This window comes from Elephas maximus, chromosome 9 (assembly GCF_024166365.1).
Source record: "Elephas maximus indicus isolate mEleMax1 chromosome 9, mEleMax1 primary haplotype, whole genome shotgun sequence".
NCBI lineage: Eukaryota > Metazoa > Chordata > Mammalia > Proboscidea > Elephantidae > Elephas > Elephas maximus.
The window spans coordinates 79,312,358-79,335,786 of NC_064827.1; the positions used below are offsets into that span (position 1 = coordinate 79,312,358).

At 49.3% G+C, this 23,429-nt stretch overlaps 2 protein-coding genes across 5 annotated transcripts; one reads left to right on the forward strand and one right to left on the reverse strand.

Annotated features, from left to right (window-relative positions):
• Nucleotides 1–151: 151 nt before the first annotated feature.
• On the reverse strand, nt 152–16,401 carry GOLGA2 (golgin A2). 4 transcript variants are annotated; one of them, XM_049896264.1, is made up of 27 exons: nt 16,288–16,401; nt 14,609–14,731; nt 13,495–13,575; nt 10,547–10,663; nt 10,218–10,261; nt 10,031–10,094; nt 9,538–9,597; nt 9,262–9,342; nt 8,375–8,413; nt 8,048–8,110; nt 7,866–7,959; nt 7,656–7,762; nt 6,547–6,605; nt 6,097–6,238; nt 5,544–5,624; nt 5,319–5,426; nt 4,744–4,831; nt 3,983–4,320; nt 3,558–3,671; nt 2,425–2,670; nt 2,264–2,339; nt 1,948–2,036; nt 1,480–1,692; nt 1,296–1,398; nt 1,089–1,195; nt 841–997; nt 152–751 (listed from the first exon to the last, which is right to left on the reverse strand). In XM_049896264.1, the coding sequence occupies exons 1-27, from the start codon at nt 16,369–16,371 to the stop codon at nt 534–536; spliced, it is 3,096 nt and encodes a 1,031-aa protein (XP_049752221.1). In that variant the 5' UTR covers nt 16,372–16,401; the 3' UTR covers nt 152–533. The 4 variants fall into 4 exon arrangements, with proteins under 4 accessions (XP_049752221.1, XP_049752222.1, XP_049752223.1 ...); XM_049896265.1 differs by lacking the exon at nt 13,495–13,575; XM_049896266.1 differs by lacking the exon at nt 9,262–9,342.
• A 177-nt stretch (nt 16,402–16,578) lies between these two features.
• Nucleotides 16,579–22,981, forward strand: SWI5 (SWI5 homologous recombination repair protein). Its single transcript, XM_049894996.1, has 5 exons — nt 16,579–16,775; nt 17,104–17,152; nt 20,225–20,346; nt 21,066–21,160; nt 22,691–22,981. The coding sequence occupies exons 1-5, from the start codon at nt 16,579–16,581 to the stop codon at nt 22,753–22,755; spliced, it is 528 nt and encodes a 175-aa protein (XP_049750953.1). The 3' UTR covers nt 22,756–22,981.
• Nucleotides 22,982–23,429: the final 448 nt, after the last annotated feature.

Genomic DNA, 23,429 nt, shown 5'->3' on the forward strand with positions numbered 1-23,429 from the left:
TGTTGGGATGGATGGTGATAATTCTTTCTGCCACCTTCAAAAGATTTCCAAGTCCCCCCCTTATATAGATTACCATTCCCCCCACCCTTTAATAAAGCCTGGACCCCCCCCCCTTAAACAAATCCTAGCCCTCCCCCCTTAAACAGACATACCCAAGGCCCCCCCACCAGAGATACCTGAGCCCGTCTAGAATAGAATGCCTGATCCCAGGCCTTGACTATGGGATATTTGGGCCTTCTTGAATGGAGGATGCAGCCCCCCGGCCCCCATAGAGGATATAAGCCCCCTGGAAAAAGGACTGCTTGGTGAGGGCTCTTGGTTTTTCTGAACAAAACAGCCATAGCCCAGAGATGAACAATAAGCCTGGCTAATGTATCAAGATGTGTGCACCTGTTTACCTCCCTATATCAGGCAGAGAGTTTACCCAGGATCCCTATCTTGCTACTCTAAGGATAAAGGGATAGTAGGTAAGGAGTGATGGAGAAGGGTGTCGGGAAGGAGTGGGGACAGAGTCCCCGACCCCACTGTGAGGTTTAGATCATCAAGACCTTTACCTCCTCGTTAATGTCAGGACGATAAAAGAATGGAATGCACGGATTTCTGCCCAGGCCTGGGCGTGCCTGTGGGTTTTGGATCTCCTGCAGCAGCTGCATTATCTGCTGGGCGGTGGGGTTCTCGGGACCAGCTTGGACTGAGAAGGTCCCTTCCTGAACAGACTCCACATCATCAGCCAGGCTTACTTCATGGAGGCCTGAGAAGAGAGAGAGGCAGGGCTCTGAGCAACATGCATGCTCTCCCCTGTTCCTGCCTGCCACCCACCCTTCTGAGGGCCCTATTCACCTTGCCCATCAGCAGATTCAAGCTCCTGGGGGGCTGGGGGCACTGTTCCGTGCTCATCAACAGTAGCGCTCTGGGAAGCAACTTGATATTTTTGATACCACTCATTCTTCTCGCCTACCAGCCGTAACACCAGTTCTTGAAGCTCCAGCAGCTTCACCTGGAGGGAGAGGTACTCAGCATTCCTACCCCTGCCCCCTTCCCAGCCCCTGCCTCCACTCCTGCCCGAAGAGATGTCCGAGGTCCCTTACCTTCATTTCTTCCTTGTCCTGAGCCAGCCGGCTAATGTACGCCTCCTTGGCATGGTGCCGCTCCTTCAGCACTGCCCTCTGATTCTGGTACAGGGCAACGTACTCACCTGGGGAGAGGGAGGGCAGGTGGGCGGGACTCAGAAACTGGAGCTCCCTCAGATCCACCATGCACCTCTCCCTGCCATGATCCCCATCGTCTCTGCTCACCGATGGTATCTGTCTCTCCCGATAACTGGATGCAACGGTGTTCTAGCTGTTTCAAGCGTTCCTGTAGTTCTATTTTCTCCCGCATGACACCTGTAAATTGGCCCTTAAGCCCAAACAACAGGGTCAGGGTGCAGGAGCAACCTACCCCCACCTTCTTCACCCATGTCAAGAGACACCTGCTCACCTGCAGCTTCTCCATGGCCATTTGTAGGGCCTGGTGGGTCTCCCCAGACACACTGTCCTCCCCGGTCCTGGGGGCTGGGATCTTTGGCTCATGCTGGGATGTGGCCTCTAGGTGTGCCAACTGCTGGCATTGTAACTTTTGCTTTTTTAGCTGCCCCCTCAGTTGTGCCTGCTCTTTCCTAGCACTGGCTAGGGCTGAGTTAAAGAAGGCCACCTGCAGGCAAGGGATACATGTGTGCTTTTGTGGAAAGAATAGTGAGGAAGAAAACTGGGCAGGGAGGCAGGAGGAGCCCCTCCCCTCTCTGGGCCTTTGTGGCTCACATGGAGTGGTGTCTGATCCACCAGGTCCCAGGGGAGGTACAGGGATCAAAAGAAATCAGAGGGTCAGAAAACCAAGAGGTGTTGGGAGGATCACAGAGAGAGGCAGGAAAGGTAGGACAGAGAAGGAGCAGGGAAGAGTCCAGCTCACCAGGGCATCTCGGCTATCTAGGTCCTCAGGAATGCTCAGCTCTGCCTGGGGAGCCTCCTCATCCTTTTCTTCACTGTCCAGCCCATCTCCTGTTGGGAGCAAGCATAGGGATCCTCAGACCACCAACAAGAGAGGTGCAGTGGACCCAGAAATTTCTCAGGGCCCACCTCTGCCACCGCCTCATTGTGCAACCCTGGGCCAACCACTCACCAGAAGGAAAACAATCAGCTATCCTAAAAGCCTCTTCTAGCTCAATTCTACAATACTCAAAGTCCCCCTCTCCCTCTCTCCTCTCCCTCTGGGCAGTCTCATTTACCTTCCTCGGGCAGAGCCATAAGGCTCAGCTGGGCCTGCAGCTTCTGGTTCTGCTGGATGGCAGCTTCTAGGCGTTCCTAAGGAGCCAAGGAAGAGAGTGAGAAAGGGCAAAGGTGACCAGATCCTCACACTCAGGGCCTCAGCACTCAGCAATTCCCTTACCTGGGTCTGCTGCAACTCTTGGTGGACCATCTCAGCTGCCATCTTTCTCTGCACTTCCTCATGTTGCCGCTGTTCCATGAGCTGAGACTGCAGCAGTAACTGCTTGCGCAGCATCTCCTTCTCAGAGGCGAGGTTTTGATATGCAGCCTCGTGCTGTTGACAGGTGGCCATGTACTGCTGCAAATGGCTCAGATACTGGTCTCGCTGCTCTTGCAGACTGTGAGCCTCTTGACTCTTCAGGTCCACCTGTGGGAAGACCCTGGGAGTGAGAACAGGTATACCTTCCTCCCAGATTCTGAGCCATAGAGGGAAGGGGAGGCACAGGCCCCTGCGATAGGCATTGTGGGCTCTCCCACCTGCCCAGACCCCTGGATTCCTCGCTCAGTGGCCTAAGTGATTATCTCCCTTGCCCAGAGTCCCATGCCTACAACCATCCTCACACCTCATAACCTTCTTTCTCATCACCTTAAGCCACAGACTGGTGGAAAAGCAGAGAGAACCAAACAACATCTGTTAAGTTCATAGAACAAAAAAATACAAACCCATTGCTGTCGAGTCAATTCCGACTCACAGTGACCCTACAGGACAGAGTAGAACTGCCCCATAGAATTTCCAAGGAACATCTCGTGGATTCAAACTGCCAACTTCTTTGTTAGCAGCTGTAGCACTTAACCACTACGCCACCAGGGTTTCGTAGTATGTGCCTAATACTTTACATTTGTCATCTCATTCTCAACACCTCTATGAGGAAAATGCTAATCTCCCTTTAAAACCAAGGAAACCGAAGCTGAGATATGCAAAGTGAATAATGACCAGTGGAACTGGGATTAGAGTCCAGGTGTGAATAAGAACCCCTCCATCATGCCACCACCTCTTTCCCTATAAGCAGGGACTCAGTGGCTATAGATGGGATGATGATCTATGGCCTGGGGCTACCTAACTCTGAAAGTCAGAGGGCAGGGAAATAAACAGTCATGGGCTCTGTGGCCACTTCTCCCATCCATGCCCCTCCCCCACTAAAGCTAGCTCTCTGTCCTGGCCCTGGCACCCAGCTTCATCCCTGGACGAAGCACTTCCCCTCCCCATAAGCTGGTGCCTATTTCCTAGCCGTTCTCAGATGGGGCAGGGGTTACCGTCTCCTTCAGCTCCCCCAGCTTCTCCTGTAGCTGGCCCAGCTTCTTGGCCAGCTCCTTCTTGACATGCTGCTCCGACTGAAGGGCGTTAGTCAACTCCACATTCTCATTGGTCTGGACAGAGAGAAGTAATCAGCAGCCACCCAATGCAGCTGGAGCCCCCAGAACTTGGTGTCCACCTCGCCTCCCATAGCTCAGGTGAGGGTGGAGGCAGGTTGGAAAATAGTCCCCCCTCACCCCCATCAGCCAAGCAGGGCTCTCTGGTTCATAGGGTGCTGTCATAGGCACCATTTCACACGAGGTCTATACACCCCATTTTACTGATGGGGAAACAAAGGCCCAGAGGGTTAAGTGTCTTGCCCTGCACCAAGGGACTTGGCAAGTAAGGAGTGAGGAGGGCAGGCTAGCCACGCAGGGCTGCGCACCAGCCTGACGAAGCCATCCTGCAGCTCAGCAAGCTGCTCCTTGAGGTCGCGGTTCTGGGAGACAGCACGGCTGATGGTGGCGCGGTCATTCTGCATAGTCTCCAGAATCTTCTCACGAGCGGCCTCTTGCTCATTCCAGCACTCAGCTATCCGCTCTAGCTCCCTAAGCCGCTGCCCCTGCTCCTCATTCTGGCGAGTCAGGGTCTCATTGTCTTTCAAATGGAACTGCAGCTGCCCTGTAAGTTTCTCTAGCTCCTTTTGCAGCTGTTCAGCCTCCGCATGCAGCCGCTTTTCCTCCTCAGAGGGCCCCACAGGAGGCGCCTCGGGTGGGGGGACAGCTAAGAAAGGAAGCATATGATAAGGGCTTCTCACTTCTGTAGTCTCAAAAAGTCCTCTTCTTGGTCCACAGTTCCTAATCCATGCTTCTCACCCCAAGTCCTGTTTCCTTGCTAATAACACCTCATGCCTATATAATCTTCAAGCTTTCAGGCCACTTGCAAATACAGTTCTTCATTATTTTTATGCTCCAGACAACTCTGGGTATTTGGTAGTGGGTAATCCATCCCCTTTTTACAGATGGGGACACTGAGGCTCAGAGAGATTATAAGACTTGCCAAAGGACACACAGCAAGTCCGTGCCAACTCCTGGTACAGCTCTCTTTTCTCTTTACCACAGTTCCTCACTTGTCCATATTCTAAGCTACCTCCCTCACGAGCCCTCTGACACCAACCCTACTCCTAGGTTTCTAGCCCCAGCCTACCTGTCTGGTTCTTAAGTTCAGCCAAGCTGGCTTCCAGCTCCTGCACCCGAATCATTCCATGCTCCTTCTCTTCTCTCAATGTTCGCACCTGCCCAGGGCACAGGGAGAAGGAACACATGAAGGGAGGCATGCAGGGAATGGAACCATGATTCTGGCTACCATCTCCCTCTCTACCTCTACCTCTAAAAAACAAAACCACATTTGTCAAAATCCAAAAGACTGTACAACACCAACTGTGAGCCCTAATGGAAGCTATGGACTTTAGTTAATAATAATGTAACAATATTGGCTCATCGATTGTAACAAATGTACCCCAGGAATGCAGAATGTTAGTAATAGGAGTAACTGTGTATGAGGGAGACGGGGTACATGGGAGCTCTGTACTTTCTGCACAATTTTTTTTGTAAACCTAAAACTACTCTTAAAAATAAAGTCTATAAACACATACGCACCCACCTCTGGCTGCACACCAGAGCAAGTGATATGGTTTCCATTTTACAGTTAAGTAAAAAGAAGCCCAAAAAGGTCAAGCGACCTCCTAAGGATGGGGAGGGAAACAAAGGGTCAGACCTTACCTGCTCTGACAATTGCTGTGCCTGCTGCCGCCAAGTGGCGCTCTCTGTTTTCAGGGCCTCTGCATAGTGGTCTCTCTCTAACTGCAGTTTCTTCACCGTCTCCATGAGCTGCGAGAAGGGGCCCAGGAGTTAGGAGGGGCTGTCGCTAGTCCTTACCTGCCCCTAGCCACCTGGGGTTACCTGGGGTCATCCTCCCCCCACATGCTTCCCTCTGCAAAGCCTCACCTGTTCTATACGGCTCTCTAGCTTTGCTCGCTCTGCCTGGGCCTGCTGTAAAACCTCGCTTCTATCAGATGCACTAGAGATCTGGATGGAGAAAATGAGGTTAGATCTGGGGAGACCAGGTGGGAGACCCCTGTGGAAGAAAGTTACATGAAGGCACAGTAATGCTCAGTGTGAAGAAAAACTGGAGAAGAAGAGGCGTTCTGACCCAGGCACCCTGACTATCTGGCGGCTACTTAGCCGAAGTGTTGGCTTGGCCTCCAGGAAGAAGTAAAGAGCCTCATGCGCCAGCCTTAGAAATGTAATCTATAAAACAATGACTTTCAAGCAGGATGCGTTACAAAATAAAAAAAAGCCCTGCCCCTGAGATTCTGGTTCTGCAGGTCTCGGCAGAGCCCAAGTCTATGGATATTTATCACTTTCTGGAGGAGATTCTATGGCAGAACCAGAACAAGGATCCAAATTTCCCAGCTTCTGGCTGGAGGTCAGGATGATGCTGAGAAGCCCTGGCCCCAGCTGGATGAGGCTGGACTCCCTGGAACTCCTCACCCCTTACCTGTTGTAGCAATAGCTCTGACATCTCTAGCTTCTTCTGCAGCTCCTCCATTCCATGCTGCATGGCTATTTTCTCTTTGACCAAGACTCGGAGCTTCTCCGTCAATTCAGAGTTGTGCTGCGTTAGGTCCTCATTGTTATTGCTGTGGCCAGTGAAAAGTAGAGAAAGGCATTAATAAAGAACAAAAAGCATCACTTTGGTGATCAACCCACCTGCCCTTGCCACAGACAGTGGCATTGGAAGGGACTCCGGAAATCAAGACAGTCAAAGTGTCAGTCCGGAGAGGCTATGAGTTGTCTGAGGCCACAGAAGGAGTCGTGGCACAGTGGGACTCTACACTTCCAAGCCTCTACAACCTTCTCGCCATGCTCACTTGTATCCCTCCCACTTCCCACCATAGCACTTGAGCTAAGGCCCCCCAGACCTGCCGTCCCACCTCCCCCATCCTACCTCTGCTTGAGTAACTGCAGCCTGAGGCTATCTCGGTCCTGAGTTAGCTCCTTGTTGTACTGCATATACAGAAAGGTTAAGTCAAGTTTTGGCAGGCAGAAGATGTACCTCTCATGCTAATAACAACAGCAACAGTAACTATAACACTTCCTGAATCCCACTTTACATTTTTCTCAAAGCATTTCCAGGCCCATGTCCTCATTTATTTTTAATAAGTGCTCAGTAAGGATGGAAGAAGCAGATAAAGAGATCGAATTTCCAGCTAGTTAACAGAGATGCAGAGAGATCAGACAATATTGCTGTTATTATTGTCATCATCGTCACTGTTTGAACAGCCAACATTACTGAGTGCTTTACCAGGTACCACGCTAACATCTTATACACGTGACTCCACTTAATCCTCACAGCTACCAGATGAGGCAGTTATTATTATTACCTCTATTTTACAGACACAAGAAACTAAATATTAGTGGTTAAGATCACACAGGCACACTAGGATTTGACCATCCAGGTCTGTCTGACTCTATAACTACATTTTTTTTCCCTGGGGTTGAGGGGGAGGCAGACATGAGTGGGGGAATTGAATTTTGTATTTTAACCTTTTGTTCATTTTTTAAATAAATTATACATTCAGCTGGTCCAAAACTCAGAAGGCAGAGAAGTAAAATGTCTTCCAGGCATCCCATTCCTCTCCCCTTAAGTATTTTATGAATCCTTTTAGACATATTTTGTGAATGTTATACACATCCACACTTCTCCCTGCTTTCTACACAAATGTAACATATTAAAGATACTGTTTTGCACCTTCACAGCCCAAGCACTGTATCCCTTCTGTTGGACACTTGCCCAAGTCCCACAACCAGTTAATGGCAGGGCTAGGACTCGAACTCTGGATCCAGTGCTCACCCAGTGATAGCAACCCCCAACTCACCCATGGCAGCCCACTCATCCCTAGGCTGGTTCTAAGAACCACACAACTAAAGCAGCAAGAAACGTCCTGTGCTGCTTTCTGGGCAGCAAGACACCCCATCCTACAGAAGAAATCTTCAGGCTCACTCCCCGATCTGGGAAGCTGGGCTGCAAGTGGATGGGTGGGTGGTGGGGCTCGCCTTGTCAGCCTGCTTTTGTTGTTTGGAGACCGATGACAGAGTCCGCTCGAGCTCTCCTACGCGCTGTCGGGAAGTCTTCAGGCGATTGGCAACATCCTCTAATTCTCCTGGAATGAGAGAGGAATGGAGATGGGAGCCCAAAGAAGGAATGCCACCAAAGGGCTGACAGTGGGGCAGGTGGAAGGATTAGGGGGTGTCCCAGATTCCCACCTGCTTTCTGTCGGACTGCGTTCTGAGTGTGGACCAAAGCTGTCTGTAGGTCTGATTTTTCAGACACCAAGATACCGATAGTCTGGATGTGAACCTGTGAGAGAAAAGATGAACAAGCGATGAAAAAGAGGACAAGAAATGTTTTCTAGAGGATATGACGCAATACTATAGAGTCCACTGACCTGCAATTGTTCTCTGAGAGCCCCTTGTTCCTTGGCAAACTTTTGCTCAAATTCTTTTTTATCCTGTAGGATGAGGGGGAAAAACATCCCTCACTGGGATGAGGCAAAAATGGAATACGAAAGGACATGTCCCCAGAATGCCACCAATGGCCCAGAACAGGCCCATCAATGCCCTAGGTTATCAGGGGCTGTGGGGGGTGGGTAGCAGAGGAGGTGAGCCCTTTATTTCTTTAGCATGGGAGTGGACAAAAAGTCTGAGGCTTCCATTTCTGAGTCCTCCCCCAAACTTATCATCAATGTAATGAGCAAACAAAGAAATCACATTACTTTTTCTCGTTGGTCCATAACATCCTGGTTTTGCTGTTTCTGTGGGGAGAGCAAAAGCAAGGTGACTGAGGTGGTCCTCCCCCACTGCAGTCCCCAGACCAAGAAAGAAGGGGGCTAGGGACCAGAAATGGGACTTAAATGAAAAGTTCTCACACTCTACTGGGGACTTGAACTGACACTCTTCTCAAGTTCCCAAGGAAAGAGAACTTGGGTCTTTCTTGGCTTTTTCTCTGAATCTGGCTTCCTTTCAAAGGACAGTATCATAAACCTCTAGAAACGGAGTCTGAGAAGGGAAACGCTATGCTTCTACCAGCTTGTGACTTGGAAGGGTGCATTCAGTCAACAAATATTTACTGAGCACATACTACAGACCAGGTACTCTTCTTAATAGCGGGGACAGGGGAATGAAACGGATACACAAGATCCTTATTCTCTGACATTTACATTCAAGTGGACTTTAAAAACTTTCATTTTTAGAGTTGGAAGGGACCTTAGACACCATCTAATTCTCCTACTCAGGAAACTGAAACCCAGGGAGGAGCACTGACTTGTCCAAGGTCAAACACAGAGCAAATTAGGGGCTGTATACAGGGGTCCTGACACCAGTCAGGCTAGTGCTTCCACTGAGAGGCAACAGCCCCAGGACAAGTGTGGGGAGGACTCAAGTGGGGGTGTCTGGAGAAGACAAAGTGGGAAAAGAGGAAAGCAAAGGAAAGAGCCATGCTGCATGCTCAGTGCTCTGGGGTCCCTCCAGCTGAGACCTAGGCCCCCCAGCACCCCAGTCTCCCTTGGTACCAGGGGCCCCCATCCCTTTTCTTCAGAGCCCAAAGATAAACTGGAGCCCAGGATTGGCAGCATAAAATCAGGGGACCCCACTGGACTCTTACCAATTCCTCTATCTTGCTACTGAGTTGTTTGTTTGTTAGAGTACTCGATTCCAGGGCAATTGAAAGTTCTTGGTACCGGTTCTGAGGCGCATGCAGAGAGGAGGAGGAATTGGAGGAAGGTTGGGGGAAGAGGTAGAGAGAGCAATCATTAGGGTTGAGGGGGGTATCTGGGCTGTCTCAGCTGGCAGGGGGCACCCAGCCCCCATTGTGGGAGGAGGTTGGGTAGGGCTGGCCAGCAAGGTCCACTTACTTAGGCCATGGTCCGGAGCCACTTACCTCCAGATCCTTTATGTTAGTAGAAGATGCTAGGCCCTCTCCATTGATGTAAGATGACGACTAGAAGAGAAGAGCTCACATGGATATGCTCTCTGTCCCCCTCAATGCCTAAGCCATCCAATGTCCTTTCTTCCCTACCAACTGGCAAAATTTTCCTTTTTGCCCAACTTGGCCCCCTCTTCTTATATTCCCTTGTGCCAGCTTCTCCTGGCACTTATCTCCCTCCCCTGCCAATCAACTCTCATTCTGTAGCTTCTGCAGCAGAATAAAATGATGTAACCAATATTGTGGTCCAACTCTTACATTTCTACAGCTTCAAAAGAGGGGACTCAGAGAAGCAGTGACTTGCCAAACATCACCCAGCAAGTTGACAGGTCCCATGACCATTCCACCATACTGTGCTGCCCTTCCTCTTGTGAATCCCAGCCTCACTTTCTTTCTATCATACTTTCCTTTCCCACTCCCTACCCCCAGGCTCCAGTTTCTGGGGTACCTCAGACACGAGCCCATTGAGCTGTTGTGAAATCTGTCGCAGGCTCTCAGTAGATGACAGAGACCTGGGGATGGAGGCACAAGGGGTCAGGGATGAAGGTGGCTTGATGGGGAAGAGGGGGTCATGGGCAGTGGCATGTCCCAACTCCCTTAGCCTAGGGACTGCTGCCCCGATAGGAGATACTCACTGGTTTTCAGCCATGGAGTCAGTACCATTGTTTGCATCATGGTTCTGTTTGGGAAGAAACATATGAGGTGGTCATTCAATTTCTGGTGAGAGCTGCCCAAAGGTAGGGTGAGCCAAGCTCCTTCTAAACAACCTTCCACATCCCCAAACCTCAAGGAAAAGCCCAGTCTTGGCCTCCCCTACCCTGGGCTTCAGGAGTAACACTTGGCTCTAGGAACCAAGCTACCTGAAGAAGGTACTACAGAATCCAAAGTAGGTCTAGTTTTAGGGGCAGGAGGATGGGGGTGAACATACAGTGGGGCAGCAGGCAAAGGGGGAAGAAGCACAAACCTGAAGTGATGCCATGTTATTGGCATGAAGTGAATCAGCGTTGGCGGGACAGACACCGCCAGGTGTGATGGTGTCATTACCAGGTTCCGGTGTAGGAGTGGTGCGATCTTTGGGCGCCTGTCACAGAACAGAATAGAGGTTAGGGGGCCATGCAGGAAAGAAGGTGCCTCGCTGCCATGGACACAGGGTTACAGAGCGGGTAGGACAGGCATTGCTGCAGTCAGAATAACAGTCATACATGCTGGGAGCCCCTGTGGGGTGTAGGTTTGGCTTGCCCAAGCCCAGGCCACTCTGCAGCTGGGAGCCCCTGTGGGGTGTAGGTTTGGCTTGCCCAGGCCCAGGCCACTCTGCAGCATTTTAGATGGCCACAGCTCAAAGAAGTGGCTGCACAAACTCCTTCATGAGCACATGGGGACCTGGTTCTCCCTAGAAAGAAGCCGCCCAACTAGAAGCTTCTCCCTGCTCTCTGGAGGTAAAAAGGAAATAAATCACAGCCACTTCACGTCCACTATCCCCACTTCAACCTCCTAGCTCCAGAAACATCTATATGACTAAAAAAATTCCTCAGAAACTAGAGGTAAAAAGTCTACCCTTTGACTCTTGGCATCCTGGAGGCCATGGGAGGCACACCTCTCCTCTGTGACTAGCAGCTAGAGAACAATCCTAGGATTTAGGACTAGGATTCTCCACCTGGACCCACTCGTTTGACCAGAGCCCCACCCCACCCTCTCTCTAGGCTCAAGCCTAAAATTTAGTCCAAACCTCTGGCTCAGACGTTTCCTCTGACATCCAACAGGCCAGGTGGACAAAGAGAATGGGAAAGATGGCTGACAAGGTGAAACATAACAAGGGACGAGTACTACGGAGCCAGAGCCTGGCCAAGGAAGCTCGGTCTGGGGAAGAAGAGACCACACCTCCTTCAGAGGAAAGGGCTGCCTGTTTTCTGGACCTACAGCTCTGGCCTCTGAAAACCCAAATCTACTTCACTCTTCACAGGAAGTGCTGCAGAGCCTGGGTGACTCAGGGTGAGCCAAGCTGTCTTTGCACATTTATTGTCTGTGCTGTGACCTCTGACCCTAGAACCTGGTGTTGCCTCAGCAACTTCTACAATTGAATCTACCAGGTAATAATAGTAGGAATTCAGCAGCTGGTCAGGCTTGAGACTTTGGGGGACTCTGGCAGGCTTTGGGTCCCTCCTGGCATCTTGGGTTCCCACTATCTCTAGGATTAGATACAGGAAAGCTCAGAGGGGTAGTATTTTTCTCAGGATTTTGGGAGATAAAATCAATTCTCCCCTAGTATTTTCTAGTTTTTCCCTGTGCCTTACATTTTTAAATATAAAGTGACTATTTGTGAGCAACCAAGTTTTTTTCATGATTTTAAGTCTTATAACCAAGTATGGAGTTTAAAAAAAAAGTTCACTTCCCTTCAAAATGTTATAGCCCATTAAATTCTTTTTCTCTCTCTCTCCATTATTCCCCCATTTCTGGAAATATCAGCTCTACCAAGGATGCCCCAATCACAGGCCTGCATTAGTGGGTAGAAAATTTCACTGGGAAACAGTTATTGATATAGAGAAGGTTTAGAAACAACAACAAAAAAGAGATATAAGGATCTTTACTTCCAAAGAACAGAGGAACCTGGGCACAGACTCTTAGAACATTAGGACAGACTACTATTCTTCTGAAGAGGAACCAGAGGCCCCAGACCCACTAACAACTGGATCACTGAGAGCAAAGGCAAAACACAGTTCTATGACTCCTCTAGGCCTGTGCCTGCCTCGCCGTGCCGTGCCATGCCATGCCATGCCATACCATCTTTCCCCTGAGTCGATAAGGTAAGCCATAGCACCTTGACAGACCTGACGGACTTGGTGTGAACAGTCCTAGTGATTTAAAAAACCTTTCTAACACTGGCCAACAGTCCCTGTCCCCATGCCTATATTTCCAATGGGGTCTAGCCCTGTTTCAGCCGTACTCCTCTGGCTTGGCAGATGTCTCCTGAGCAAGTCAGTCAAGAAGGAAGTGCCAATATTGCATCCAGAGGAGGTCATCTCCTAGTCCTACGTACTCCCAGTACGCAGCCATGCCAGCTCCCTGCCTCACTAGAAGGTGCTCTGTGAGCCCCTAACCCCGAAAGCTACCTGCTCACTCCCTCCATCTGGGATTTCCACGTCTCCCACTCTCTGCACTGACAAAAGGTACCCACCTTTAACAAGCTGGCCTCAAGTCCGTTCAGCTGGGCATCTGGAATGTTGCCACATACCCCCTTGCTTATTCCAGAGGAGCTGGGCCCCCTCAACATTCATCTACTTTCTCCAGTGTCTAGCAAAGTGCCTTTGCTAACAAGGGCCCAATGGATATGGCAAGAGTCTAGTCTAGTTGAGTTTTCAAAGAGATCAAGGGGCAGAATATCCTGGTCATTCATCTGTTTGGTTAACCTCACATCCTCTGAAAAAAATAACCTCAATCCTTGCAGCTATAATGCAAACTCACTTTCTCTTAATCCTGTGTTCCCTATTCTCAAACCAAAATGAATTAAGCAATCCTAAAAATCACAAACTTCTATATGATCTATCAGTCTCTTTTGGAAACAGATGCTGAAGAAAGGTTTTTGTTTTATTTTTATTTCTTCTAGTCTGATAGCACCACTGGGCACTCATATTTGAGGCATGAAAGGCCCAAATCCCATATATTTGCTCTAAAGTTATTTCCAAATTAACTTGAACCTTCAAGATGCATCTCACCTTCTCCAAGATGACAAAAGATGTGAGGTAAGGAAAAAAACCCAATCAACCAAGCAGATGAAGAGGAGACATGAATAGGTCAGGGTTAATGACAGCAACATAAAATGAGCCAGAGGCAAAGCAACCACAAATCAGAAAGCCTCAGGGACATGCACAGCTGGGAGAGAGAGCAAGCCAGAGAGCGGTCTTGGCACTGCCTCACCTTCCACTTGTCCAATGGGGATAGCGCTACCCCATTGGAGCGGTTAAGGTCGGACACCAGCACCTTCAGAATGTCCTGAATCTACAGGAGGTGAAAAGGGAAAAACAAGGGCAAGGGGAAGAAAGAGAGAACTGGCTTAGAAAGCAGCAAGAAAGTCAGAGGAGAAGGAAGAATTGGGTTCAGGGAAATGGGATGCTGAAGACGGTCCAGGAGGGCATCAACACCATGGCCTGTGCCATCGTTCTAAACAGCCACTTGCTGCCTTGCCAAAGGCAGAACTCAATGGAAACAAACAGAAAAGTCCACTGAATGATATGGTCACATAGAGTGGTGGGTTGGGAAGAAGTTTTGGAATCACCTAACCAATGCAGCTCTTTTCTTAATGTGCTCATTGGACCCTCTCCTCGGGCCCATGATGTTGGGGGGACGAATCTGGCAGGGCTCCAGGCCTCTATCTCTGCTTTAAAAACCAGACTTTCAAGTAAGGGTCCACTGAACAAAGGGGGTTACAGCTAAACAGTTTGAAAGATGCTCATCTGGTCCAACAGTATCATCTTACAGATGACAAAGCTGAGGCCCAGGGGAAGAAGCAATTTTCCTTAGGTCACCAACCAAGCTAGTGGCAAAGATGACTCAGAAACCAGATCTATTAATCTTATTGCCTGGGGCTCTCTTCACCACATCCTGGGGCTCTTTTGACACTTCTAAAGGAAGAGCATAATGGCAAGTGGCTGTTCTCATTGGCTTGGCTTCCCTTGAGGCAGGGGATGAGGAAAACAAGCAATAATTCAACCAGCACCTACCATTTATTGAATATTTACTCCGTACCTAACCCTGTACTACGGAATTTACATAAAAACAACAAAATTTTTATTTAAACTTCACAAATATAAATAACTCAATAAAAACCCTGTGCTGTACCCCTATTTTACAGATGTGGAAACAGAAGTGCAAGGAGTTTAAACGATTTGCCCAAAATCATACCGCAGCAGTGGGAGAGGTGGGGTTCAGAGCCAGAATTTTTAACTAGCTGACACTTTCTCTTCCACAATCCAAGCCACTACCCTCTACTTCAACACCCCTACCCCCAGGAGCTGGGTCAGCCAAGACTCACATCCTCAGATGGCTGGCAACCACCAGAAGTTGTTGTCTTGGGGCTACCGTCATTTTTGATCTTCCGTTTCTTCTTCGCTCCTGCAGGAACACTAGTGTTGTTCCTTTGCTGGAATTCCTTCAACTGCAAAAACAAAAAAAAGTAATGCTCGTGAGAACTATAAGCCTCTGTATTTACATCCTACTTTACAGTTTATGGAACTGGGTCTGGGTTTACAGTTTACAAAGTACTCTTTATATGCCATCTGATTTAATGCCACCAACAACCCTACAAGGTGCTATAACTTTCATTCAATGACTGAAGGAATGGATGCAAAAAGGCCAAATGATTGATAACATGGCCAAAAAAAAAAAAGGCAATCATGAAATTTCAACTAAGTCTTCTTACTTCAAGCTCAGGTTTTGCTTTGAATCAGTAGCTGCCAGGGAGCAAAACCAGAGGTAGAGCTGGAAAAATAAACATTAAACGGGCAAGAACAGTACATTGTGTGCTTTAGAAATCAGCCATCGGGGTCCTTTTTTCCCCATCTATTAGATAGTCAGGTCAGTACTTTTCCATCAATGTATCTCATGGCACAAGAAAGTAAAGGCACACCCCTAGTGAATCTGCGAGCATAACAGAAAGAGAACAACTCAAACCTCATTTCAGGGAGGATTCCATTATAATCTTACAAATGTTTACAAATGTCATCCTAAGTACATTAATACAAAATGATTTTCTTTCAAGAGAATCAAGCAAAACTGATGCTTCAGAAAGATGTCCCATAATTATCCTGTGGCTTTTCATACCCCAAGCACTCCTCAGAGCACCCCACGTTGAGAAGATGATTTGGAAAGATTCCCACTTATGAAGTTCAGTTTCCCAGGATCTGTTCTACAGAAGATAAGCAGATTTGACTCCAGAGAGCACTGATTGAGGGTGATTCTGATCCCAGAATCACAGGGAATCAGACTGTGAGGTAGAGAATACAGAAAAAAAAAAAAAAATCTGAAAGTCTCTCTGGAGAGCAGAAACCTGAGAGAAAACCAAACCAAACACTTCTCCCCACTGTCACCCAGCAATGTAAATGTTTAGAGATCTTTGGTGAGGTGTACGTTTTTCATGCTGTCAATGTCTAAGGATGCGGTACAGCCCATAGCAAGGGAGCGTGAAACCCCTCCATCCTAGTTCCCGTAGTCCCGTGTCCCCTTCCAACTAGAAATTTGCCCCACAACCAAAGAAACCGAAAGGGGTGAAGACACTAGGGGACTGGGTCGGAAGATCAAAGGCTGGTCTCGGCAGTAATGACAGTTCCGAAGGGAACTGTGACGTAACTACATTCCACCTCTCCTTACCGACGCCGGAGCGGTGGGAGGGGGGAGGGAAACGCAGGACCCGGACTGAGGTCCCAGGAGACCGGGAGCCCAAGAAGGCCCGGTTCTGGGTGGCAGGAGGCGAGGGCTGCGCCCGGCGGGGGGGGGGGGCCCGGGGGTCACCGGCTCAAAGTCACCCGGGAGCGACGGGCGAAGGCGGGTGCTAGGCAATAGAGGGGGCGGGACTGGCTGAGAGGACTGGAGGGGTCGCCAAGGGGCGCCGAGGGGCTCGCCCAGTGTGTCTCGGGGCAGCAGACTCTTGGCCACGGTGCGGTCGTCGGTGGGACCTCGGGCTGGGTCAGGGAACCGCGACCCGGAGCGTTTTACCTTTTTCTTGGCCGCGGCCAATTTGCTCTGTCGGGTTTCTTCCGACATAGCGACAAGGGGCGGGGTAAATCGGGGCCACATCATCAGTCCCGGCAACCAACGCGGAATTACTTCCGGAGGTTACCGCGCAGTTTTGTGACTGAGCCAGGGCAGGGCGGGACCAGGGCTTAAATAGGCAGCTAGAATGTGGGTGTGGCCTAAATGCTCCCAGCCCATTGGGTAATGAGAAAGATTAAAGCGAAGGGGGCGTGGCCAAAGCTTCCGCGAGCCGGGGTAGATGTGGGGGTCACAATGAAAGCAGCACGCGCAGCCTCTGGCTCCTCCCACTTGGGGCGGGACTTGATTCCCCCCGCCCCCCGGGTGCGCGCGCAGCTGGCTTTGCAACCGTTTCTGACCGCCATCACGGTTTTCTCTTTGATCTTCATCCTGGACTCTCCTGTACTGCAGACCCCCTCGAAACGGGGGCCCGGGACCCCAGGGCTCAGGAGGTGGGCGAGGAGCGGACAGAAGCGGATACTTTCCTAACTCCTCACAACTCTGCCCTAGACTTTCTCGTCCCCTCAAACCCCCCCCGTTCGACCACACACCATCTCCAAAGAACCCAACCAATGGTCCAGACATTTACCCACCCATCAGAACCCCCCCTTTCCCGAGGGTACCTACCCTAATCCTGGGATCCATCTCTACCCACTACGGCTGGATCCGGTCCCGGTCGCTCCAACTTCGCAACTGTTCCTCCCCCCACACCCCACGTTACCCATTATTTCCCACAGCCGACCCCAGGCCCAACCAGCCTTCTCTCGGTTTCCTCACCAGGACTCAACCCGGACTCTCCAAAAGTTGCCGCGGGGCCTTCCGATCCCCTGTGAGTATGTTTGTGCCCCGCCCGCCCAGCCTCACACACCCACACCTCGCTCTTCCCTCCACCGTGTAAGTCGCGGCTGCTCCCAGACCTCCTCTCCATCCCCAACAGCAGCTGATCCACCTTCAGCCCTCTTCTAGGTATTCCCCCAGCTGACCTCCTGAGAAACTCCAGATCGTTTCTCGATCCCTGAGCTTCTCACCCCTGCACCTATCTTTTTCCTCCTGTCCCCCAAGCTTAGAAGAAGAAGCAGTTCCCTGCCTTGTTGGAGGCCAAATCCTCTGCTTGAAATTCCACCCCCGCTACCCTCCCCCTGCCTCCTCAGATGCATTTTTAACTCTCCCGCACCGGGTATCTCACCGACCCCAGCTTTTAAACGCCCAGAACTCTCCAGTCGGGAAAACGCTGAGGTTGACTCTTGTCAATTCCTTTAGTACTCTGGCAGACTACTTCTTCCCTCACTCTCCACCATGGGGTTACCACCACTTTCAAGTTAAATGGTGAAAGAGTTGGTGTTCGTTTGTTAAGCATCTTCTTCAAGCTGGGCACCGGGGTTGCAGGTGTGTGCCTGCCTTCTTGGAGCCACAGGCTGAGGAGAATGAACAGGCAGAGTTCCAGGACAGTCTGAGCACAGGTCTGTGAGGGGTAGCCCGGACTCGAGGCGGGGCACAAGGAAAGCACCCCAGAGGTGGTGAGGTCAGAGGCAAGGCCTGAAGGACAAGATGGAGTTAGCCCAGATGACATGGGTGGGTAGTCGTGAGTTTGCCAAAAACAGTGATTGACTGAGCTTCTTGCGGAGGGGGTATGTTGGTATTGTTTTTTCTCAGAGAAATTCAGATCAGTCTTTGTGTTCCCTGTGATTCTTGACTGCCTAGCATGCTGTTCTTATTCATATTGATTTATTCCTTTCTTTTTTAAAGACAAGTCTTTATTAGCATTCACTTTGTTCCAATCAGCTTGCTTTACATACATCATCTCACTGAATCCTGTCAACAATCTTTGAGGCAGGCGCTGTTCTCAGTCCCCATTTTACAGGTGAGGACTCTGAGATCTAGAGAACTTGAGTCTCACAGTCAGAGAGTGGCAGAGGTGGGGGTCTGAACTGAAGCAGTCTCACTCCAGAACCTGTACCCTTTACTGATACCTTTTGCTTTCTCTCTTTGGGCCTCTTTGAAGGTCCATTGTCTTGATCTTCTTCCTCAGTTTTTCTTCGCCCTCTTGACTGGCTTATCTGCCTCCTGCTGCTCTTTATATAAATGTGAGCCTTTTCTCATGGTTCTGCCATCTTCACTGTGTTCTTATTTTGCACACTCATTCAAAGATCTCACTCCCACACCTTCAGCTCTCCCCAGTGCAGATGACTCTCCCATCTCTTTCTCCAGCCCTGGCCTCTCTTTGGATACTTACAGCTGTCTGCAGGATATCTCTGCCTTTCCACTTACCAAGTCTGAAACCATACTCTGCATCTTAACCAGAACCATAAACCAGTGCCCTCTCCAGCCATCTCGTGTCTGTCAGTGGCACCCCAGGTTCTCGAAGTGGGCTCTATCTCTCCTCTTTTCTAACAGCACAGTTGATTATAATTGTTCTTTTTCACACCACTAAACCCTCACTTATCCCATTCTACCCTACTGAAACCACTCTCATTCCCTGAAATACATTGTGTTCTCTCTTGCCTTAGGACCTTTGAATCTACTGTCCCTTCTGTCTGGAATACTTTATCTTTTTGCCAGGTTAATGCCTACTCATCCTTTAGGGTTCAGCTTCTCAGAGACACCTAGCCACTCCTGGTTGTCCTGTTAAACATTCCCTTAGCACCCTGTACTTCAACTTCAATTTCAGAGCTCTTTTCACACTTGTAATTAGTTGGTTAGTTATTTTTCATTCACTCATTCATTTGATAAATATTGAATTTCTACTATGTGCTAGGCACTATTGTAGACACTGAAATCAGAAGTGAACAGAACAGAGTCCTTGCCCTCATGGAGTTTACACTTCAGTGAGGCAGACAATGGTAATAATAATAATGGTGAAATGTATATGTCCGTTAGTGATGAATGCTATTGAAAATGATGGCAAAGGGATAGGGAATGATTGAGGAGTTACCATTTTAGACAGGGTGGTCAGGGAAAGCCTTTCTGTTGAGGTGGCATGTGAGCAGAGCTTAATACAAAATGGAGATAGCTGGAGGAAAAGCATAATTGGGTGTTTTATATTTGAGGCTGGGCTATACGTTCCATGAAGCCAGGAGCCAGGTTTGACACCTTATCCATTGCTGAGCTGAGAGTCTATCCCAGTGCCTGGCAGATAGTGCTCAGTCAATATTTGTTTGCTCACTCAATATTTGTTGACTGACTTGTTAAAAGCCACTGACATAAGAACAGGAACCATGTCTTCCTCGATCTTTTCTTGTGTCATGTGTAGATAGTTCATCCAATGTGTATTTCCTGAAGATTAGCCATGTACCAGGCAATGGCCTTTGAAGCTTTTAGAGGCGAGAAGGGCAAAAATGAGCTGTAGCCCCAAGGAAGTGTTTTGTTATGAGATTATAAATCCAGTGACATAGCCGACTTGAAAGGAGAACCCAAAAAGATGTCCTGAAGCACATCCTCTAGGGTCAGATTGGGGGCCAGGGTGAGTCTATTAGGATTGGGTTTGTAAAAGAAAACTCCAAATAACAGTGGCTTAAACAATCATCAGGGACCCAGGCCTCTATCCTGTTTTCCACTTCTCAAAATGTAGCTTTTATCTCATCATTCAAGATAGCTGTTCAGCTCCAGCATTACACCCACATGCCAGGAAGGAGGACAGGCCAGAGGAAGGCACGCTCTCTCCCTTGAAGAGAAGTTTCCCAGAAGTTACACACACTCTTTCTGATTATATTCCACTTGCCAGGACTTAATCATAGGGCCACACCTAATTCCAAGGGAGGCTGGGAAACGTAGTCTTATTCAGAAGGGATGGAGCCTCCTATTACCAAGGCAGAAGGAAAAGAGGTGCTATTAGGGGACAACTTGTAGGTTCTGAATCATGGATAATTGGTCAGTCCAGCTAATGACTTTTTCTGCCACTCAGCGGCCATCTCCCAAGTCTGGCCAGGCCAATGGGGCCAGTGAGGATTCTCAGCAGCTTGACATTCAGAAACTGAAGGAGAAGAGGGACGTGCTGGACAAGGAGATCTCTCAATTAATATCTGAGTATGTCTTGTTGAGTTCCTTGACATGGTTAAGAGATAACTTTGATTAGTGTCTAGTAACTGAAACCCGGTCATACTGGTTTAGTGTAAAAACAAGACTGTGTCACTGCATTCAGGGTGTCTCAGTGGCCTTTCAGGAAGGAAGGCTGTCAGGCCTCAGCGGGTGGGAGGCCTGGACCTTGGACCTGGAAAGCAATCAGGAGTGAAGGCAGTCACTCTCCCAGTCTCTCTCTAGGGCCCATATTCTCTGCCCCGTCTGCACACAGGCTCTATTCTTTCTCTACAGGTGTGGTTTTCAGTGCATTGAGGAAACTGGCTTTTCCATAGCTCCTGGCTTTTCCCATACAGCTTTCTCCAGCCGCATGGTAGAGACTGAGCAGTCTTTGAATCTGCACTTCACATTTGAGGGAATCTGACTAGCCAGCTTGGATCACGTGCCCATCTGTGAGCCACTCAGCTGTGGTCAGGGTCATATAGTACCAATATTGCTGGGGAGCATAAGGGTACAGGGAGCATTTGCCAGGAGTGAGAGACTAGGCAGATACCCTGCCCTACTGTAAGTTTCATGAGGGCAGAGCCTGTCTTGTCATTACTATATCTCCGGTCCCTAGTACCTAGTAGGTCTTTAGTGAATATTTGTTAAACAGATGCCTCATTACTGCCTGAGCCTTAGGTCATCATCCCCTTTCTTAAGGGATCTCTCTCTATCCCTCTCCCCAGAGGCTACAGTGTGGATGAACTGGAGGACCATATCTCCCAGCTCCACGAGTATAATGACATCAAAGATGTAGGCCAGATGCTGCTGGGAAAACTAGGTGAGCAGCAGGACTCCAGAGGAGCAACCTGAGCTTGGAGGGAGTCCCCACTCCCAAAGGATGACTAGATTTTGCTCCTGGGCCTTTTCACTTGCCAACTCTCTCACCTGTCTCAGCTGCCCCACTCCCTGCATGGCCCGTTACTCCTCTTCTTACCAGCCCCTGCCCTCCTTGGCCACCCACAGGTATATAACTCTTATCTGTTTTCCTGGGTTGCTTTTCCCAAGTACAGAGCCTGCTTTGGAGCTGCAGACAGGTCTGAGCATGGGCTCCCCCAGAGTGCCTGAGACACCATCTTTGCCTCAAGTGGCTGACTTGCTAAAGAGGTAGAAAAGGCAAGGGTGACCATCTGTGGCTCATAGTGGTATTTGAACAAAAATATCACTATGCGAGGGTTAAACCCAGGCACAGACACCTTGGAGATAAGGAAATGTGTAGATAGCCTCATAAAAGCCTTTCAGCGCCATCAACTAGCTCAACTTGGTGGGCATTCTGGTATTCATTTGGTATAGTGTTCAGAGGTAGGGCTGTCTGTCCAACTGCATTTGTTTTAGCAGTCATTCCAGAAATGCCTGTCAGCATCCAGGATTCCATGGCAGGGAGGGCTTCTCTATCTGTTCCATTGGGGAATGGGTCCCAGAGGAGGAGAAGAAAACAGAAGGAAGGAAATACAGATGGATGAAGAGAAGAGGTTGACAAGGATCCAAGGAGAAAGGAATGTGAGGGGAGTGTTGCCTAGTGCCTAAGAACATAAGCTCTGTTATTGGAACCCAGTTCAGGATCTGGAGCAAGCAACCTCACCTCTTTCATTTATTCAGCAAATATTGAGCACCTGCTCTGTGCCTGGCACTCTACAGTGTGCTGGAAACACTTGGATGAACCAGACTCTTCGGTTTTCATGGTGGGAGTGGGGGCGTGGCTGGTCAATAAGTAGATGAACACAAACTAATTAATTATAAATTTGAGTGCTATGAAGGAAACAAGGGACAGAAATGGAGGTAGAAGCAGGTGGCGGGGGAAGACCTCTGAGAACTCTTCTATGGGAAGGAAGGAAGAAAGGAAGGGTGTTTGAGGGAGAACAGCAGGAGGAACAGCATCACAGAGGCTCCGAATGGGCAAGGCTTCATACATGGGCATGCTAAGGAGTCAGGGTTTTTCAGCAGGGATGGGATAAGATCCAGTTTTTCAGGCAGATGACTTTAGCTGTTCTATGTGGAGAATGGATTATAGGGGAGCTACATTTCACTCCCCTGCAAAATGAGGTGAGGGTTTAGTGAGTCCTTGCAGGTCAAGCGTTAACCGCAGTGCCTGGCACGTGTAGGAGCTCAGATGTGAGCTGTTATTTTAGGGTAGCCAGGCAGGGAGAGGCCTGTAAGGAGCAGCAAGGACCTTATCTTAGTCAACTAGGGGAGAAAGAAGGTGCATGTATGGGCACTGACTTGAAGCCACAAGTATCGGTCATGGATTGGTGAGGGCAGTGACACTGGCGACAGGGCTTTAGCCACATTCCCTCCCTTTTCTTTCTTTCAGCTGTGATCCGAGGTGTCACCACCAAAGAGTTGTATCCAGAATTTGATCTTGATGTGAATGATTGAGCAGAGGGCTCAGAGCCCTTCATCCATGACCAGCTAGAACAAGCAGATGTGAATATGAGAAGCAGTGAGAGCCCAACCAGGGTACCTTCAGGGTTTCCAGAGAGAAAACGTCAGAAGCTTTTTTCTAGACAGCCATGGCTGAGTTGGGAGGGGAGCAGGGAGGAAGGGATATACGGGTATATGTATCCTATTTATAAATAAATAATAAATATATGAGTGACCTTGGTATCAATCTGTACACTGATTTCTCTCCACTGATAACTCCCTATCTTACTCAGGAGAAAGACAGCCTGCTTTGGATGATAACAAGCTTACATGTGCCAGGCACTGTGCCTACACTAAATAAGGGGCAAAGTTGGTAAATCCCCCCTTCATTGCTAAGTGTGTGATACAGATCGGCATGAATCCAATCCCCAAAATGTGGGGATGGATCCAGTCCTAACCTTTCCACTTCTCCATCCTCATCGCCAGCCACCCAAGTGGCTCATTGTCTCAAATCCTTGCCACCCAGAGCTGGGTCAGAGCCCGCAAGTTAGATGGACACGGCCTTAGTTATCTAGTGCTGCTGTAACAGAAATACCACAAGTGAGTGGCATTAAAGAATAAACTTATTTTCTCACCCCAGTTTAGGAGGCTAGAAGTCAGAATTCAGGGTAGCAGCTCTAGGGGAGGGT

Coding starts and splice junctions, on each gene's coding strand:
- GOLGA2 (XM_049896264.1), bottom strand. CDS start 16,371: ATGATGTGGCCCCGATTTACCCCGCCCCTTGTCGCTATGTCGGAAGAA. Junction 13,576..14,608: donor GTTGCCAGCCATCTGAGGAT/GTGAGTCTTGGC, acceptor CACCTCCTGTAG/ATTCAGGACATTCTGAAGGT. Junction 752..840: donor TGAATCTGCTGATGGGCAAG/GTGAATAGGGCC, acceptor CTCTCTTCTCAG/GCCTCCATGAAGTAAGCCTG.
- SWI5 (XM_049894996.1), top strand. CDS start 16,579: ATGAAAGCAGCACGCGCAGCCTCTGGCTCCTCCCACTTGGGGCGGGAC. Junction 17,153..20,224: donor GCGGGGCCTTCCGATCCCCT/GTGAGTATGTTT, acceptor TCTGCCACTCAG/CGGCCATCTCCCAAGTCTGG. Junction 21,161..22,690: donor GATGCTGCTGGGAAAACTAG/GTGAGCAGCAGG, acceptor TCTTTCTTTCAG/CTGTGATCCGAGGTGTCACC.